Raw genomic sequence first — 19524 nt, 5'->3', positions numbered from 1 at the left:
CGAGAGACAGGATGTGCTCCAGCTGTGTGTTCCTGTGTTCCATCCTTTTTTTCTCTCTCTCTTAACTTCCTGCACTTTAGATTTTTGGCTTTTACACCATGTTTACCTTTATTAATTAACATTTGAATTTCTCCATAATAGAATTATCAATATTCACCTTAAAGGGATAGTTCACCCAAAAATGAATATTAAAACTTTACTCACATTACATTCCGACTTTATTATTGTATTATGAGGTTTTCTTACATTACAATTGTATTTTCCTAATCTAGTGACCCCCCCTCTTGATTCTGATATATTCTCGTTATATTACAACTTTCTCCAAATATTACAATTTTTACTATATTATAATTTTGACTTTTTCCATCATTACATGATGGCCTATCATGTAATGCCCTATTAAGTTAAAAAATCCTGAACCCTCATACTTCTAACGCAGGAACATTTTAGTGTAAATCTATTTCAAATGATAGTTTGCAAGAAATTGGAAAAACCAGAGTATGGCATCTTCCCAGGGGCTGAAATATTAACCAGAGTGGGAGCTCCTGCTTTTTCCTCCACTCTGACCGCAGATATTCTAGGCGGAGCTTCCTCAAGAGCATTTCTGTCTTTGATAAATGAAAAAAAAGTTCAGTACATTACTCAGTCAATCCTCTCTGGCTTTGGGAGGAATCTATACTAATGAGCCAAAGATCATGAATCATTGCGAAGGCAAATAAAGATCTATACTCTGTTATCATAAATCAAATATGAGGACCAGAGAAGGGAGAGCACATGCACCACAAAACTGAAATCACACACACACAGTGGAGGAAAAAAGACTCATCCTGCATTTCCCAAAACTTTATTTGAATCAGTCACTGAGGAACAAATGAAGAAAGGGTGGAGACATTAAACAAGAAAGCTCATGCACCCATAACAATGAAGGTAAACAGTAACTAGAGGTGAGTAAGTAGAGGTGTTGTGGCGATGCACAATACTCCACAACACCGGGACGGCTGTAGATGAGGGGTAGAGTGGTCGTCCTCCAACCTGAAAGTCGGCAGTTCGATCCCCAGTCTGACCCATCTGCATGCCGAAGTGTCCTTGGGCAAAATGCTGAACCCTGAATGGCCCTCCATAGAATAACAAAGTGCTGTGAATAGATGCACTGTATGAATGGGTGTGTGAATGGGTGAATGTAAAACTGTACTGGAAAGCGTATTGAGTCATCGAGACTAGAAAAGCACTATATAAATAGAAAAACCATTTACCATTTACAATGACAACTTAAAAAACATAAGACATCAACCAGTTTGTCATTGAACACATTTCAACTAATAGGTTTTGTTCATTTTAGGAGTCAAATAGCTATTTGCTATAAAATGCAAGGAAAAAAAAGGACATCTGCTCTTCCAGCTAAAAGAAATTCAACCAACATCATGTTTATGAAAGGTATTATTAACTTTTCCTAGAGGATAATTCTGGTATTTTTCAATCTGGTTCCATATTTTTATAATTATATAAAATGTTTTGGAATAAGTAGAGTGATTTTTTTTGGTCAATACATTTTTCTACCCTGGGTCTGTATTGATGAACACATGAACTTATAGAGGATATTTCGTTGTCCCATATGATAAAAAATGCTGTCGTTGCTGCAACTGCTGTTTGAAGCGAACTACTGGACCGATTTCTTAAGCCCTTGGGAGTACCATGCATTTACACACAACCCTTCTTTTAATAGACTGGGCGCTGAGGTGGAAAAATAACAGATTTCCCTTTTAACACTGGTGTTCCCTGATGCCAACCCTCGACAAGATGCTTTCAGAGGTGGCAACAGTAATAAATACAAGAAACTCCATGGAAAAAAGACAGCACAGTCCCTATATCTATGACTTAATACCAATTTCAAAACTATTCCTCTAACTGTAGCAGCAACTCTCCTGTATCTTTTAACCAACAAGCATTCAAGTTTGCACATTAAATTGTGGTGAGTCAAAGATTTGTCTTTGAGAGGAAGCATTTCTTATAGTCCGTAAAGCAGATTTATTAAAAGAAATATTAACTTTTCAATTTTAAGGATTGCTAATTGATTTAATTTTTTGCTTTTCTTTAGAGTAAATGGAAGACTTAACGTAAGCAGGGACGACCCTCAGTAGAGCGCATAACTCCGCCAAGACTATTCAATTCAAGCAAGTTTCACCAGCCAAGCTTCACACAGCCATAGATTTTAGTCCCTTAAATACGTTGGATTTATTTTCGTCAAGATGCATTAATTGTTTTCTGAATGAGAATGTCTATCTCAGTGTTAGAGACAGAGAAAAAACATTCCGTGATCTGCACCAAAATGTTGTTCTTCCATCAAGGTTAAGGGAAATCCCTTCAGTTGTTTGTTATTATGTTGCTTAAAAACAAATACAGGGGTGAAAACACAACCTTCGTGTTGAAAGTAATAAAAGACATCACAGCTGGAAAAAAATGAGTTTCAGTTTGATGTGGAACCTCAAGGATTGGAAACTGAACACATGAAAAACACAACCAGTCACATACAAGAATATGCAGGGGCCTGAGAACAGAAGGCACAATCCACTTTGGGGTACCACAACATGCCTATGAACCGGACATCTTCTAAAGCCGTGCACCAGAACTGACAAGGTTTTGTCTTTTTCTCTGGATCAAGCTTCTCAATGTGTGAAAAACCTTCTCTGATTAAATAGAGGCGCTGAGCCAAGCACAAGGATCACTGTTGAAATGTACATTCCATCCATTTGACATCATTTGGTGTTTGTACATATTAAAGGGTACAAGGAGGAGTAACGTACCTCCAAATAGAAATTGGGCAATTATCACTGTGCAGTGTGCACACACAGATCTGACTGAGCGGGAATCAAGGATGATTTATGGTTCAGTGCTGAGTGTTTACGCACATTTAGCTTCGGAACCAAAGCAGAAGAACAGTCTAAAGCATATGTAGAGAAGGCTGATTTATAACAGCGGCTAAACAAACTAAGGCAGCGGCACCGCAGGACAACAGAAGACACGTTTCAAGCGACATGGTTTCCTCACACAGGTTACACTGAAGTTATTTTCTTCTCTAAATCCAAAAAATATTTTTCAGTTCAAATGAGGACATGAAAGCCCATATAGGAACCAAGATAGACAAACTGTTTAAAAACAGCTTTCCAGTGGCTGGTAACCATTCTTGAAAACAGCCTCCAGCTTTGTACTCTTCTCAGTGGTATGTAGTCATGGTTCAGAGTGGTTACAATCGATTAGAGCCGAACACAATGAGCAAAGCAGATGATGAGAATTAATCGGTCACAAATTAAAACGTACATTTTCAGAGTTCCGAGGCCGCCGCGCTCAGCCGAACAGCCTCATCAACAACACTTGCGCTGTCTCATCCCAGAACGAACTGGTCGCCTTCGGGAAATCTTTCCTTTCATAACCCTATTTGCTCCAATTACTTGTAATGCTAATTTGACGCTGTGTGACTGTGGAGAATTGCAGAAGCATGTAAAAGAATGGATCTTAGTCTCAGTGCACAAGCGCTTGCCTGTGAGTTTGTCCCGCTCTATGAGACTCTATGTGACACAGTGTATAAGTCCAGCACATCATCAACACAAGACTTATCATCCCATGGTGAGTGTATTCTTGTGCTAAAACTCTAGCTAACAAGCATGTGAATATGCCAGATTATGGTATAAAAATTTAAATGTGTATTTTCAGTATTTCATCCCAACCGTAATTAACCATAACGCGTGTGTCCTTAAAAGATAAACAAGGCGCAGAAATGTTCATCTTATAGCTGCATCGGAGCTGAAATTGCACTTCTGTGCATGCTATTCTTTTTAATCTAACCTGTTCAGTGAAGTCAGCTGCTGTAGCGTTTGTTGAGAGGGACAAGAACTTGCAGACGCTTGCATGGCACAGGACAGCACCACCCACACTGCAGTTTATATACTGTACCAAAGTATTTAAAAATGGCTGAGGTTTACTATAAAATATGAATCTGAGTCATACAGGGCTAATTCAGCATCTAAAAAAAGAACTTGCTTTGCAAGTCTGCAATTCTTTGTCAGTTGAGTTGCATAACCCCATGGCATCACATCTTAAGCTGTTTTCAGACATGCGCTGAGCTCCGCAGTTCCTCCATACTTTGTCTGGAGGAGGTGCAAGTGTGAACACAAAAGTCAGTTTTTAAAAGACTCACTCCACCTGGCCTCCTAGTAGCATGTCCATAGAAATGATGATGCTTTGACGGCGCGACAGCCGCAACAATAAAAAAACAAATATCTTTCTGTGAAATAGCGGTGACACACATGTCCTGCCTGTGTCTGCTGGACCCGGCTGCTCCACCTCTTGCCTATATAATGCAGAGAATTTAATGCAGTTGTGAATGCATCTGTGCAGAAAACCTCCCTCTGTGTTGTGAAAGGAAAACTGCGGTTAAAACCCTGTAACCAATTCTCCGGATTTCACCAGCAGGTCATGTCTGAAAAAGGCTTCAGTAATGTGGTTTCTGGATTTGGGAGAAGCTCCCATTTCCAAGTATAACCTGCCCAAGTCACACGCACTCTCCAAGCAAGAATTAAAGTGGATTAGTGTAAATTAACTTTCTGTAGTTATCATTTAGTATTGACACAGGGATGTAGTGTGAGAACATGAAATAAGGTCCAAAGCAGTAAAGGGATTGTAAGTGCCCGACCAGCAGTAAGGATCACTAGGTGTGAATGTACAAATCACTCTAGTGGAGCAGCAGAGATGCACAGGTTGTTTAAGGCACAAGCGACTTGCACAATCTTATCAAAGGTTGACAGGTTGGACGTGCGCTCGGAGGCCGTGGTGAAGGGGCTCTCGACGGGGCCGGTGAGCATGGCGTATCTCCGCTTCACCATGGAGATAACCCTCTCCACATGCCTCGGCACGCTCTGCAACTCAGAGGAAGAATCTGCAGGCGGTGAGGCCTCCGAGCTCCCACAAGTCTCTCCTTGGTAGCTGCAAGCAATTTTAAACAAGGCTCCTCGTGCAGCCACAGAATCTGCAATGTCAAGATTGCGACTCGCCAGCACGATGTCGCCTGGGAGCAGTTTGCAGAGAAACCCACAGCCCTCCGCCAGGGTCTTGTCACTGACGTTTCCCAGCACACCCCTGGACACAAAGGTGACGACTCCTTGCGGAGCCACACCAATCAGGTACTTTAACACGTTATGACTTGTCCCTGCTGCCTGAGAGGTAGCCGCCGCCCTCTTCTGCTGCTGATGCTGCTGGTTGCCCCGGGAAACCGGCTCCTCAAAAGGCACTGTGAAACAGTCTATGATAACAGCACAGTCAGGGTGGGAGGTGCGCAGAGCTGCCGGCAGGTTCTTTCGGAGCTCGGCTCTGGAGGGCCAGAAGACGGCTGTTGGCACCAGAGTGGAGGACATGATGTTGACCATCTGGTGCACTGTTCTGGTTACTATGCCGACTTTCACGCCAAAGCGGTACGCCAGGTCCTGGTTGCGGAGGTCCAGGCGGAGCCGCATCAGTGTGAGCAGCAGCTGCTGGAACTTGGAGAGTCGGACGTTCTTCATCCCGTCCATGTGTGGAGCCAGCAGCCACATTACAGTCTCTAAGACAAAGTAGTTGGGTAAACCCGTGTAAAACTTTACCTTCTCTGCATCGTTCCTCAAGAAATTCTCGGACAGAGACATTTTCTCCACAGACTCCCTGAGGGCCTGGTTTTCCTTCTTCAGGGCTTTCAGGATGTCTTCGAAGTTCACTGCTGCGTCGAACTTTCCTTTCTTACTGTCACTCACAGATTCATCATCATCCTCATTGTCAGTGCTGAGGGAGGAGGACCCACTTTCCTCCACGATGGCTTCCTGCTCCCTCTCCTCGGGGCGCTCCTCCTGGAGCCTTTCGACCACCGCCGAGCTGCCCTGACCCTGCAGGAACAACAAGGCGTTGGCCGCCTCCACGCGGTCCTCCTGCTTGTCCAGGATCTCCAAGGCACCTGGCTCCTTCATCTCTGGGGATAAGGGAGCTGTGGTGAACACAGACGGAGCATAATCTGGCGAACGTGGATTCTTCACCTGTTTACCTGCATGTGGAAACACTGGGGGTGAAAAATCGGAAAAATATAGCATAATGTAAGTATCTATTTATGGCACTTTCCCCAGTATCAGTCTAATTCAGGCAGTAGTTTGAGGATTAATTATGATGGCATGCAGCCATGTTTTTTTCCTTACTGGTACATCGTCCCACACGTAAAGTGCCAGGAGCAGTTTGATAACAGCAAAAGATTTTCATGGTTAGATATAGGATCGGTCTAATCTTCCCGGGGGGTGGGGGGGATTAAAGTAGTTATAGCTGCCATTATTATGAACAGTTATGAGACATATATATTATTTTAAACTAAACAAAACAATATATTGATGAAAAATACAAAAGTCACATGGAGCAAATTATTAAAAGACCAAGGTATTACACAGACTTTCTCCAAAATAGTGCATGTACAGAATAAATACATGTTGGAGAAAACAAGAGAATAAAAATACAATAACACAGAATAAGATAATAAATAAACTAAGAATAATAGGAGACACAGTGCACAGTATATATCTTTAGAGTATTGGTACTTTATATAGAGTTAGTCCCTTTATATACAGTCTATGGTTGGTAATTTATATACAGTCTTGGTACTTTATATACAATCCATGATTGGTACCTTTATACAGTCTACGGTTTGTACTTTAATAAAAAGTCTATGGTTGGTACTTTATAAAGTCTTGTTAACTTTATATACAGTTAATTGTTGGTACTTTATATTCAGTCTATGTTTAAGTACCTGAGATGAAGTGAATACTACACAGTCTGCTGCCGTCGTTAGGGATCCAGCCCTCTCGGTTCACAGCTTCGATCCACCGCTGCTTCCTGTCGGGGTCCCGCGGGAAGCGGTAGAAGGAGAGGCCGGTGCCCGGGGTCCTCCTGTTCCTGCAGCCGGTCACCACACACGTGTGAACCATCGTCTGGAGCCTGGCGGAGCAGAGGAGGTGAGCGGGGCCCGCTCAGTGGCCGTTTGACTCCCAAAATGGCGGTAGACGAGAGGAGGGCACAAAAGGAAAGAATAAAAAAAAAAACACCACATGGTAGGGACGTCATTGATGCTCGTTTGCTTCGAACGATCTGATTGGACCGTTTGGGGTGACGTCAGTTGACTCTTTACTCACGCGTCGACACTGATGCGGTTTTAAATGTTTAGAAAAATATATGTAAATATGGTGGAAAAGTGAAAGGTGTTTAGAAGAAGGAAAAAAATCGGAATAAAGTACGAAAAGTCATATATAGAGAAATGTATTTATTTGTTCTAGCCGTCAATTGTATTTTAGATTAATAACTAACCAGAGGGGTTCTTACTTGTGTGCAGACCCGGGTGAAACCAAATCTATGCCACTTTCCATTAAAAACCTCGGATGACCTCCCAACCAAATATTCAGAGTGGAAAACAATGCCAGTGAGTCATAATAACGCATTGCACACATGCTAAAGTGGTAAAACGCTTACAGACAGAAATTGGACGGTACAATGTGTACGACACATTTATTGGCAGATGTGCTAATTAACAGGGTTAGGGTTAGGTAGCTTTCACTGCTGTTGATATATGGAGGGGCCATCTTGGATTTCGATGTCCGGGCTGGCGAGGTTCCCCTGACCTTTCGATTCGAAAGTTCGACAAGTTGTAACTTCCGACCTTTGAGGTTTAATGGACTGCGGCATAATAAAAACCATAATTACTTAAAAGAAGAAGACAAAAGGAGGGAGACATAAGGAAAGAAATACAAAATGGTGGCTTTATCATTAACAGCTGTTGTTAACAATGTGATAAGACCATCTGGCCAAACAAGTAAAGTGCAGGTACTTAAAAGAAGAAAAAATGAAAAAATGGTAAACTTCTAGTTGAAATGTGATGTCCTTAATGGTTCTTTTTTTAATTTTCAACAATCTAATTGGAACGTTTGGGGTGACATCAGTTTGTTTTAGCAGTTAGTTAAAATAATATTTTGACCCAAGGTTTTGACAGTGTTTACATTTACAAGACTACATCTCTTCTGGCACTTTGTATATTGTAGAATAACAGGTTATCCTATTTTGGCCTAATTCATTAATGCTGTAGACTAAAGGTCCAGCTGGAGTTATACTGAGAAAATACTTCCATCGCCCTTTGCTCAGAATTTGTTAACCTTGAACTAAAACTTTTTAATATACTACACGAGCCTCTGGATAACACATTTTCAAACAACATTCGAAAACGTTATGATTTATTATATACAAGTCAATTTATATTCAGATCCATAAACTCACATTAGTGCAAATTGAGAAAAACAGAAACCGGCAGCTACAACTTGTATAAGCAGCGTTTTGTGAGTTGAGATAAAACTAGATTTCAGTTGCAAACAACAGTTAGGTATGTGCGCTCAGTTTGTAAACGGCGTTGTTCTTGGCTCCCCCCACTTGCTGCAGCCTCTTGAGCTCGGTGAGACACAGGACGAACACGGGCGTCTTGGTCCCTACGTTGGTGATCCTCTTCAGCTCCTCCAAATTCAGTTCTGTCTTTTCTCCTGCAGAGGGCAGCACAGAACAGGAAACAGTGAGAAGTGGTTCGAATGTTAAAAGTGCTATCAATGGGTCTTGTATTTTTCGTCCAGTACTTATAAGACCAACATATTTGGGCTCTATTTGTGGTTGTCTTGATAATTTTGTGTTCACTATTTTCCAAATATTTTGGGCACCGTACCCAATTACCTGTGTGACATGTGCATCAAGGTGTTTTCTTACTGTCGACCAACACGCCAGCTCTTATTTCTGCCCTGCTGCGTCACAATCGTTCTCAGTTTCTACAACATCAGGTTCAACGTCTCATCCTGACATCCAACTTGTCTGCTTCATGTATCCAATAACAGATTAATCTAGGTATAGTCTGGAAGTGGTGATGATGTAGTTTTCTGAATCTTTTATAACTCGAAGAGGATATTTGGACAAAACGTTGATATATTTGCTTTAATGATAAAAGGGCAATGACTGTGGCACAGACCTGGAAACTCTGCTATGAACTTGTTGATGTTGTGGACGACCTGGTTGAGGTTGGACAGCGTCATCTGCCTCATGTAGCGTGGTAAACTCTGGAACTCGCTCTCTGAAACCGCAGACAGACTCGGAGCACTGGAAAGAGGACGCATTACTATGAAAATTTTGATTTGTAGACTGCATGCCTGGATTATATCAGGAAATGAAGCAACAAGATGGAAGAAGAACATAAAGCGAATCACCTCAAAACATGAAAAAATATTCAACATAAAACACAATATATGAATTTACTACGTTTGAGTTGGGAGAATCTATAAAAAGTACATTTCAGAGCAGTTTTACCTGTTTTTATGTTTTTCTGTTCTGACATTTGGTTGCACAACTGCCACTCCTGTCTTTTTCAACTGACCCTGGGACACAAGCTAGATAACAGAAATCATAAGAGAAAAATGAACAAAATAAGCATATGAGAGGTGAGTGGAATTTTACATCTGATATATAAATAGTCTCCTCAGTTGTGAGAAGTTTCATTAAAGGGAAAACACAGCTTACTTTACAGATGTCCTGTGTCACAGAGCTGAGGTCGGGCATCTCGGGGGTGCTGGGCTCTTTGTAGTCCCTCCTGATGCGAGGTGTCCCCAAGCTGAACTCCTGGGTGGGTTCGTCCAGCTCCAGGCTGTGAGCACCAAGCTCCTCCGTCACCTGTTCATGCACACCAGTCCTCTTTGGGATTTTCGCACTTCTCTGGGAGGTAGAGACGAGACAGGTTTAAAAAAAAAAAAAGGCATGCAAACATTGAAGAGAGGTTCAAAGTCAACTTTGTGAATTTGATCAATTTGCTATTTGGCTAAAAATCATTTGGTCGTACATTTTGTAGAGATTTCCCCAAACAAGACTCCAGGTTTGGCATCTCTGGCATTTGCCTGTCCTCCTCACCCATGATGAATATCTCTGGTACATTGTACTCCCACATGCGTTTGGAGCCGGTTGCTGTGTTATGAGTTGGCGAGTTGGAGCTGTGTCCGTCATCATCAGTTTGCATGATGATAGGCTCTGGCTGCTTTGCGCTCTGCGGACACATGCAAGAGGCACAAACTCTGAGTTGGATGTTTTCAGCCAGTCTGGATGAGCAACAACTAGTAAAAAGTATTACACACAAACACTTCCTACCTTTTTTGTGCTCACAAGTCGGCTCAAGTATGGTGTTTGAAAAGCGGGGACCTCAGGGGTGGTACACAGGGGTCCGGGACGAGTGGGGGATTCTTGGTCACCACTGCCTGGCGCTGCTGGGGAGCAGTTTGCTGTTGGTTTGTTTGTCTTTTTGATTTTGAATCCCTGGGTGGAAAACACAGGCAGTTCTGGGGACTCCAAGTTTTCTGCTGATGGCAAGAGCAATGTCATATGAGAGGGAACAGCAAACATATTTCATTTCAGTGCTTTTCAAGCATTTTTTTTATATTCATTTATAAGTAGCATTATAAAAAAAAGCATCACACCATTGCTATGCCATCATCAGTAATACTCTTAGGTGACATTTTAGAAAATATTTAATGAATGCCAAAATTCAATTGATAGACTTTAATTCATTAATTTTTGGAAAAATACATTTTCATAGTTTCTCAATGTAAAACACATTTTAGTACCAGATGTAATTTTTTATTGGCTCTAGAGTTAGTGAATTAGAAATGTTAAATAGGTATTGTTCTGGAAGTGTTTAGAAAAGATATGAGAAAAATCAGAGAAATATAGTAGAAGAACAGAACATAAATCCCTTCAAAGGAAAAAACTGAGGTAATGGTTAGTTAAGGATTGTTATCAAAATAGCTTCATACCTTTAGTCTGTAAACTCTCCTTTAGAGATTCCAAGGTAGGTACAGGTTTGTCTTGTGAGGATCTGTCAAAGCAGAGGACTTTTATAAAGTAGGAGTAAGCAGTGATTATAGTCTCCTGAGAGACCTCTGACAGTACTGCTGCAAATCATGCATGTTCCCAGCAGAGGTCAATAAAGATCCCATACTGGACATATTTTGTAATGCTCCTAATACTCATCCTTTACCTTTGAGGCTTGTCGACGTTCTTCTGGATCAGATTCATAGTGAAGTCGTTGTACAGACACATTGTGTGCTCGGAGATGCCAAAGTTGTGCATCTGAGGACTCTGAAGCTCGGTGTCATCCATCCGCAGGGCACGCTTTGGTGTTAAGGGCATGGGTGGTGGTGTGGGCGTGCTCAGTGTGGGGTGAGGAAGTCTTATCTCAGGCATGGGGGGCACTTCAGAGCACCACTCTGCCCCAGCCAGACCTCTCTTCAGCAGAATCTCCGACAGACCAAAGTCAGAGAGCTGCGGGGTTCGCATTACGTCAGTGAAGGGCGGCGGCCCCATTGTCAGAGATGATGAGGCCTGATCATCTCCAGCCTCCTCCTGGCTTGCATCTTCTTCTCCTGCTGAATTACTTTCACCTTCATCTGCCACTTCTTCAGTATCTGAGTCCTGGTGGTTGTGTTCTGTGTAGGAAAGGGTCACAATAATAATACAGTTTGAGTGCTGCTGTTTAAAAATACAATGTGAGAGTCTCGCGACAGACACAGAAACTTTTTCTTCATGAGAGACAAACTCAAGATAAAGTCCAGACCAAATTTTGCAGACATCCGCCGGCTGGTGACTTACTGGTTAGTCTCTGGGCATCTCTGGGAGCCTCGTAGCCGTAGTTTTCAAAGTGTTCCTTCAGAGTCTGGATGTCCTGACTGACCCTCTGCTCCATCACTCTGCAGGCCTTGATGAAGCTGCTCACCTCATTCTCCTGCGCTTGTTGTTGAGTCAGCTGATCCTGGACCTGCCCCTGAACGAGGACAGACAAGAGGTATTCTTCACAAAACTAACACATTATAAAGATGGAGTGTTAGAAGCAGGACGTTACATTAAAAAACTTTTATATGTAGAAATTTCATATTGTACTTAATGAGGAAAAGTGTTTATCTCTCCCAGATAAAGTTCTTTTTTTATTTGCTGCCACTTATCGCTGCAGCTAAAAATGTATTTCCCTATTGATCTACTATTAATTAATAAATCAATATCACTTTTATGAAATTACATTATTCAGAGAGAGGCCTTCGTCAAATTAACAGTGATGACAGGCAAGCACAGACCGAGGAGTAAGTTATTTATGAGTAAACACACATAGACAAATTATTATAAGGGAAATTAAGGAATATCTGATCTTATCTCATTATATCTGTATGCATTCATGTATTCTTACTTTTAGTTAAGTTATGAGTACTTATTTAATAAAGGGAACACCCACAAATACTGTATATACTGGGTGTTTAGACAGTGGCGGTGTTAAATTATGAGATTATTGAACAGAATTTGGTTTGGACAGTTTCTACCTTCAGGTTCCCGACGTCGCAGTTCAGTTCGTGGTATGCTCGCATCGCCTTCGCGGTGGTTTCTGGAAAGAGAAGGAGGTGGTGTGGACAAATTGAAGTTTACTGAAGAATTCAAACACACTGTAAAGGAGCTGGACGGCATCTCTCACCGCTGTCAACCTCGTTGTTGTCGCGGTTATCGAAAGACTTCTGGAGTTTGGTGGTTTCTGACTCCAGAGTCACCGCCAGCTTCCGGAGTCTGGAGAAGAACCGCTCCGTCGGCTCCATGGTCACACACACGAGTCTGAACGTTTACTAATAAACTCGATTACAAAGAAGTAATCGTTTGTTTACATCTATTCTAACTTGGAGAATTGTTTAGTTTTTGGCGCCTCGGCTTTTTCCGGCTTCAGTGTCTTCTTCTTCTTTCCTAGGCACTATCTACCGCATTGCTGCCCCCCACCGGTAGGGAAACATCACTGCAGTTTTGGCCCTCACAACTTTGTCTTGTGATATAAATTTGTAGTTTTAAGGAAATGAAAATCTCCCCAGTTTGCCTATTCATAATACCTTTCTTTCTTTGGCATAGAGCTTACAATGCATCAAAACCTGCTGCACAGACTCCAGGACTCCACAGTAGTCACAATAATATGTATACAGAATAGGGATAGGCATTCGATTAAATTGTCTTCATCGATCGTCGGGAGAATTAATGACGAATTTTTCGACTAATCAATAATATTTTTATGTTAAAAAATTCACTATTTATAGGCTATATTAAAATGCAGGGAAAAAATAAAAAAGCGTGTTTCCTCATTGAGATCTTTAGTACAATCAAAAAATATAAACAAAATACGCGCTGCCGTAATCTTAAGAAGCGGAGCCGACAGCTAGAGGCCCTTGCTACTAAACACAACTGACCCTCGTTTTTTTTTTTTTTCTCTCCAAAATCAAATAATAATAATAATAATATAAAAAAACAATCATGTTAACCAATAAGTTAACCACAAATATATAATACTTAGGTCTTACAGGTTTTGCCAGATGTAACTCAAAACTATCAAACAAGGCACCGAGTCGAGAAAGCTTCATAAAAATAACCAGTAAAGCCTTAAACATGCTTCTGCGACTGCGTCTGCGTCTTTTCACGCCGCTGTGGCGCAAGACTCGTTGTCATTCATGCTTCCCCAACCGTTGCGCATCTTACAAAGCAATTCCGCGCCAGAACACTAGGCTGAGTAATGCTTTTTGTCGAAGACGACCTGAGAGACGCCTTCTTTGTGGGTGTGTCCCTGATCCTTCTCCAGAGCTTCGTGCACTCCTCGACCGGCAGACCAACGTTAGCCGAGATCTCCTTCCACGAATTGGAAGCCATCTCAGTGTCCTTGTACTCGGACATCGACGGGTTGTAAAGGTGCTCATATTTTCGGACCTCTTCCGACAGGAGTTCTTCCCGGTTGTCCATTCTTCTTTTTAAAATCTTCCGTTGTTTCTGCCTGTATTATGGGGCATGAAACCGGAAATGCAGCACCAGAAGGGATGTAGAGCAGACCAATCACAGCCTTGCGGGCTGAGTGAGCTTGCGGAGCTTTGCTGTAAATTTTTGAAAAGTGGGGCGACGCCCGTCAGCACGTAAGAAGGGATACATAAGCACGTAAGGGACCCGGAAGGGCTCTTGCGCTTACGGGCCCGTGAAAACGCAGAAGCATGTTTCAGGCTTAACTCACATACAACTGCAGCACCAGCCTACGGATTTGTGTTGAGAAAGATGAGCATGTTAACATGCTCTGGGGTCAGACGCGAACGCAGCCTGGTGACCGTCAGTCCAGCCGACGAAAAAACCCGCTCTGAGGGAACTGACGTCGCCGTGATACACATGTAGCTCCGTGCTAACTTGGCTAGCCTGGGGAACCTTATTCCATTCACTTTCCACCAGTTTCTAGGGCTGCAATCCAGGGCTGGGGGAGCTTCTCTCAGTAAGTTATGAAGTTCTGCTTCGATGCCAGAATCACATTGAGTGGTATAGTGCTCCCCAAGGCGTTGGGTCATATTCGAGACCTGGGACTGGGGGCCCGCGGCTCTTGTGTTTGCGTCCCCTCGTCCGTGTGCGCCGGAGGATGATGTGCGGTGATGATGTGTGCCGCAGGATGATGTTCGGTGATGATGATATGCGCTGCAGGATGAAGCGCTGCAAGATGATGTGCGCCGCAGGATGATGTGCGCCGCAGGATGATGTGCGCCGCAGGATGATGTGCAGCAGGATGATATGCGCCGCAGGATGATGTGCGTCGCACGATGAAGTGCGGCGCAGGATGATGTGCGGCGCAGGATGATGTGCAGCAGGATGATGTGTGCTGCAAGATGATGATGTGCGGCAGGATGATGTGCGCCGCAGGATGATGTGCAGCAGGATGATGTGCGCCGCAGGATGATGTGCAGCAGGATGATGTGCGCCGCAGGATGATGTGCAGCAGGATGATGTGCGCTGCACGATGATGTACGCCGCAGGATGATGTGCGCTGCAAGATGATGTGCGCCGCAGGATGACGTGCAGCAGGATGATGTGCGCCGCAGGATGATGTGCGCCAGGATGATGTGCGCACATCATCATCCTGTGCAGCAGGATGATGTGCGCTGCACGATGATGTGCGCTGCAAGATGATGTGCGCCGCAGGATGATGTGCAGCAGGATGATGTGCGCCGCAGGATGATGTGCAGCAGGATGATGTGCGCCGCAGGATGATGTGCAGCAGGATGATGTGCGCCGCAGGATGATGTGCAGCAGGATGATGTGCGCTGCACGATGATGTACGCCGCAGGATGATGTGCGCTGCAAGATGATGTGCGCCGCAGGATGACGTGCAGCAGGATGATGTGCGCCGCAGGATGATGTGCGCCAGGATGATGTGCGCTGCAAGATGATGTGCGCCGCAGGATGATGTGCGCTGCACGATGATGTACGCCGCAGGACAATGTGCGCCGCAGGATGATGTGCAGCAGGATGATGTGCACCGCAGGATGATGTGATACATTTGTCGCTAGTAGCTTTTGACCAAAAAAGTCGCCATGAGGGTTTGGAAAGTCGCCAGATTTAGCGACGAAGTCGCTAAGTTCGCAACACTGCTCGCAGGTAACTGAGTAGGCCTGTGGCGTTTTCTACAAACACTGCCCCCCGTGGTCAAATGTGTAAATAGCGAATTTATCGATGAAAAAATTATTTCATCGACGAAATTCTTAATGATCAATTAATCAATCGTCGATTAATTATGCCCATCCCTAATACAGAATAGTATTGTATGCATAAGCACACATAATTACCAGCTCTGTGTTTCCCCACAAGTTCCAACCCACTTGTCAGTCCACCGAGCCTTAGCTGCGACAATTTGATATCATCGATTTGAGTAATGGTTATTTTACCGGTTGAACTGATGCTTGGAAGTTAAATACCTTTTTTTCCTGTGCTGTCTCCATCCCACTCTCACTGCCATATCTGATTCAGCCATTCACTGATACTACGACGCTCCATCCTTCTAAATGGCACTTGCACATCTATTGTATTTCTGCACAAACTTGTCCTCGCTGCCCTATCCACCACCTCATTTCCCTCAACACCAACATGTGCTGGCACTCATAAAAGCCCCACACTACCTCAGTGCTTCTCCAACTCTGCCTCTGCCTCCTCCCCCCCCCCCCCCCTCCCCCATGCCACTAGGGCAGATAATTAATCTGTGCACAGGACAATTTTAACCCAGCCTCCATCTTCCAACTAACTCTGCAGAGAATATTGAAATCCCATCTGGCAGATAGGCACATGGCGGATGTATGAACCAAATCGCACTCTTCTGCTTTCTGGATCCCTTGAACCATTAGTGTAAATGTTTATATTGTTATTCCATCTAATTCTTAAGAGGTTGTCTACATATGATACCAGATATATTTTTTCATCTTTATGCAATAATTGTTTAATTGAATAATATTAATAATAATAATCATAATTATTATTATGAATACAAATTTACACCTATCATGCATCATTCCCCTCTTTTACTGTCAAGTTAAGAGTTAACAGTAGGTGTGTTGATCTCTTATCAGATACTTTAGGTGTATAAATACTGATCAAACTGTGAAGGTCAGTACAACCCTGAATGCAGCACTACTGAGGTGAGAGACACTAAGAGGAATCAACCGGTACTAATTAACACAATGTGAATTTAATGGTGTAATTTATCTCTATAGCTAATTTGTCGGAACAAAGCTCCAGAGCCATGGCAATGTTTGGGAAGGTTTTGGAGCCTGTGGGCTACATGCAAACTGTGAGGTGAGTTACCTTCTCTATATATGTGACATAAACTTCTTAGTGAGATCTTTTGATCGAAAACTGGGAGAGAACATTTCAATTTCCACATCCTGTTTAGAAACCAATGTTTTCCTATGCATTTCCAACCCATATGGTGATCTGCCATTGCTCATATCACAGAAGTCAATCGGGAGTGTGTCTGTGTGTGTTTGTGGCTCAGGGTCCTCGTTCAGGGCATCTGCTCCTACCTGGGCGGCAGTGCCACAGCAGAGGAAATGGATCTGGCCAAGAAGAACCTGGACCACATCGATCAGGAGCTGGCGGCCTCGGGTCACGGCCTGCTCGACGACCAGGAGGTCCACCGGCTGGAGGACGACCTGGCGGTGGTCTACTACCAGCTGGGTACAGCGGTGAGGAGCCTGTCCCTGAATCTCATACATGCAGTTAGACTGAGTAAACAGATATATGAATATTACTGTGGAGGGAGAGTATCTGCTTCTCAGTGTTTTATTGTGAAGGTTAACATAATGTGAAACAGTCCCACCTAAAAGTTAAATCACACACAGTGCTGCGAAAGTAAAAAATTACATGCAAATGATAAATCTGATTATTCAATAATTATTTTTGATTATTGATTGATTGAATTAAAGATACATTTAAAAATTAGTGTAAAAGAAAGCACATGGGAGTGGTAGGGAATCAGGGTTCTTCTCAAGGACAAATCATTTTTCCATGAAGATTTATTTGAATTCATCTTTTTAAAATAAAAACAACAGGGCTAATGCTGTTGATTGATTTTATTGGTGCTGGGATCAGAGGTTTTATTGCCATGTTGACTTGTCCGAGAACAAACTCCAGATCAACTTTGTCACCCGACAGATATTTGTAGTTTTCATGAACACCACTAATTCTGCCAATTTTCCTGATTCGTGACTGACTGAACTCATCATGCAGAGTGCATTATGTAAATATGACCAGATGCATGACCCAAGCATCTGTTTAGTCATAGCAGCCTTCGCATTAACAGGCTTATGCCTTTTTTTTTTCTGCTTTAATTATTTCGAAACAGGATATATTACCATTTCACGGTGAGTGTTCGACTGGGGTGAGAAACTAACCGATTTATTCTTAGAATCCCTTTCAAAAGCAGGTTTTAGTTTGATCCATTTTCCACACATTATCTATACCACTTATCCTTTGAGGATCATGTTTGGGTTACTGGAACTAATCCCAGCTGACATTGGACAGGTCGCCAGCGTAACACAGGACCAACAAACAGAGAAAATCAACCATTCACAACATCGATCTAGAGTCTCAAATTGATCTCTGGAGAAAAAGCCGGAGAACCTGAAAAACACAGATGCATGCATGCACATACGCACACACACACACACACACACACACACACACACACACACACACACACACACACACACACACACACACACACACACACACACACACACACACACACACACACACACACAGAGAGAGAAAGGTCACAGCCAAGCTGTGAATACAAACCAGCAACCTTCTTTTTGTGTCGCAAAAAGAAGAACCTGCAGATTTACCACCTACAGTTCTGTAACTGCAACCAATTGAACTGAAATCTTAACGAATGCCAATGACCTTGCTCTATACCTTTTACCTCCACCAAAGGCTTGAGGGGGGTATCAGGGGAGCGGTGTAAATACAGCAAGTGGATTGGTGACTTGTTTGGATAGTAAATGGATTCTTGCACAAGCCCACTGGACATGAAATGACTGTTGATGTAATTTGTTGAATAAGGGAATCAAATATCTGCAAAGAAACACAAAATGACCACAAAGAGACATGATGCAAAATTACTTAACAAGATAAACAACACAACCACAAAGATACGTAATATGACTACAAACACAATAATGAACACAAAGAGATGGCTCTGATGAGAGGTGTGGGGTCCATGCATGTCTGTTACCAGCTATTTAATCATTTTATATCTTATATCTATATAATGTATTTTTTTATTGAAAAGTTTCTGATCCGACCCCTGCCTCCTCAACCCCCATATCTCAAGAGAAAACCCTCTTATCTCCTCTTGTTCCAGGTGAGGGCCCAGTCCGATTTCACCAAGAAGGAGATAGAGGTGTTCCTGCAGTACGTACATGACCACCGCCTGGAGAGGCAGCTGACAGCTCTTTACAACCGCCTGATGGGAGTGTCAGCGCTGACCGACCAGCCCACCCTGCTGGAGCAGCTCATACTGACCCGCAAGCCAAAACGCTGTGAGCTGAAGGAGTTCTGCGTCAAGGTCGGTGAAGGTTCGGGGGGGGGGGGGGGGGAGTGTGTGTGTATGCGTGTGTGTGTGTGTGTGTGTGTTTACCTTATCTCCCTACAGGCATCGTTAAAGTTTAATTCTGACCTACCTTACAAGTCATTATACAGAAGCATGTACCCCTGCTTAACCACAGCAGGAGGAGGCCCGCGGTGACACAGCCATCCAACGTTCTCAAGTACACAAATGAGAGTAGGAATAAAAATGTCAAAAAAGATAGAGACAAGCCTTTGATCTGAGATGCGGTGAAGCTCTCATCTGTTTGTCCCGTGTTAAAAACACCGGACCCAAGAATCAAGAAGCTACTTCAGATGTAATTTTAGGAATATAATGCAAATCTGCTCAGTAAAAGGATCGAGGAACAGGATTAAATATTCAGTCCTAGACCAAAGAGATAGATGTGAGAGAAAAACCTTGAGGTCTTGTGGGGAATGAAACAGGCTGCATCTATCTTGTTGGTATGAAAATAAACTGAATATTTAATACTGCAGAGCTGTGAC

General features: G+C 43.1%; 2 protein-coding genes across 4 annotated transcripts; both read right to left on the bottom strand.

Moving 5' to 3' along the window:
• Positions 1-3849: 3849 nt before the first annotated feature.
• LOC128456365 (uncharacterized) lies at positions 3850-7050 on the bottom strand. Of its 2 annotated transcripts, none has more exons than XM_053440511.1 (2): positions 6809-7050; positions 3850-6076 (listed from the first exon to the last, which is right to left on the bottom strand). In XM_053440511.1, exons 1-2 carry the CDS (start codon positions 6984-6986, stop codon positions 4722-4724), a joined length of 1533 nt encoding a protein of 510 aa, XP_053296486.1. In that variant the 5' UTR covers positions 6987-7050; the 3' UTR covers positions 3850-4721. The 2 variants fall into 2 exon arrangements, with proteins under 2 accessions (XP_053296486.1, XP_053296487.1); XM_053440512.1 differs by having other exon boundaries at positions 3850-6061.
• Positions 7051-7545: 495 nt separating this feature from the next.
• ska3 (spindle and kinetochore associated complex subunit 3) lies at positions 7546-12845 on the bottom strand. Of its 2 annotated transcripts, none has more exons than XM_053439747.1 (11): positions 12581-12845; positions 12432-12493; positions 11713-11884; positions 11102-11549; positions 10878-10939; positions 10216-10424; positions 9914-10114; positions 9598-9789; positions 9388-9467; positions 9053-9180; positions 7546-8579 (listed from the first exon to the last, which is right to left on the bottom strand). In XM_053439747.1, the coding sequence occupies exons 1-11, from the start codon at positions 12696-12698 to the stop codon at positions 8422-8424; spliced, it is 1830 nt and encodes a 609-aa protein (XP_053295722.1). In that variant the 5' UTR covers positions 12699-12845; the 3' UTR covers positions 7546-8421. The 2 variants fall into 2 exon arrangements, with proteins under 2 accessions (XP_053295722.1, XP_053295723.1); XM_053439748.1 differs by having other exon boundaries at positions 10216-10421.
• Between the last annotated feature and the right edge of the window lie 6679 nt (positions 12846-19524).

Source organism: Pleuronectes platessa, chromosome 14 (genome assembly GCF_947347685.1).
Source record: "Pleuronectes platessa chromosome 14, fPlePla1.1, whole genome shotgun sequence".
In the NCBI taxonomy this organism is placed as follows: domain Eukaryota; kingdom Metazoa; phylum Chordata; class Actinopteri; order Pleuronectiformes; family Pleuronectidae; genus Pleuronectes; species Pleuronectes platessa.
Note: the sequence above shows the minus strand (reverse complement) of the source record. Positions and strands in the feature narration are given on the sequence as shown.

Bases quoted from the DNA above. Each gene is read 5' to 3' on its own strand.
- ska3 (XM_053439747.1), bottom strand. From the start codon at position 12,698: ATGGAGCCGACGGAGCGGTTCTTCTCCAGACTCCGGAAGCTGGCGGTG. The intron at 11,885-12,431 runs GTAGAAACTGTC...GTCCTCGTTCAG, and splicing joins GCGACGTCGGGAACCTGAAG to GGGCAGGTCCAGGATCAGCT. The intron at 11,550-11,712 runs GTAAGTCACCAG...TTTCCTACACAG, and splicing joins AGATGCCCAGAGACTAACCA to AACACAACCACCAGGACTCA.
- LOC128456365 (XM_053440511.1), bottom strand. From the start codon at position 6,986: ATGGTTCACACGTGTGTGGTGACCGGCTGCAGGAACAGGAGGACCCCG. The intron at 6,077-6,808 runs GTACTTAAACAT...TTTCACCCCCAG, and splicing joins TAGTATTCACTTCATCTCAG to TGTTTCCACATGCAGGTAAA.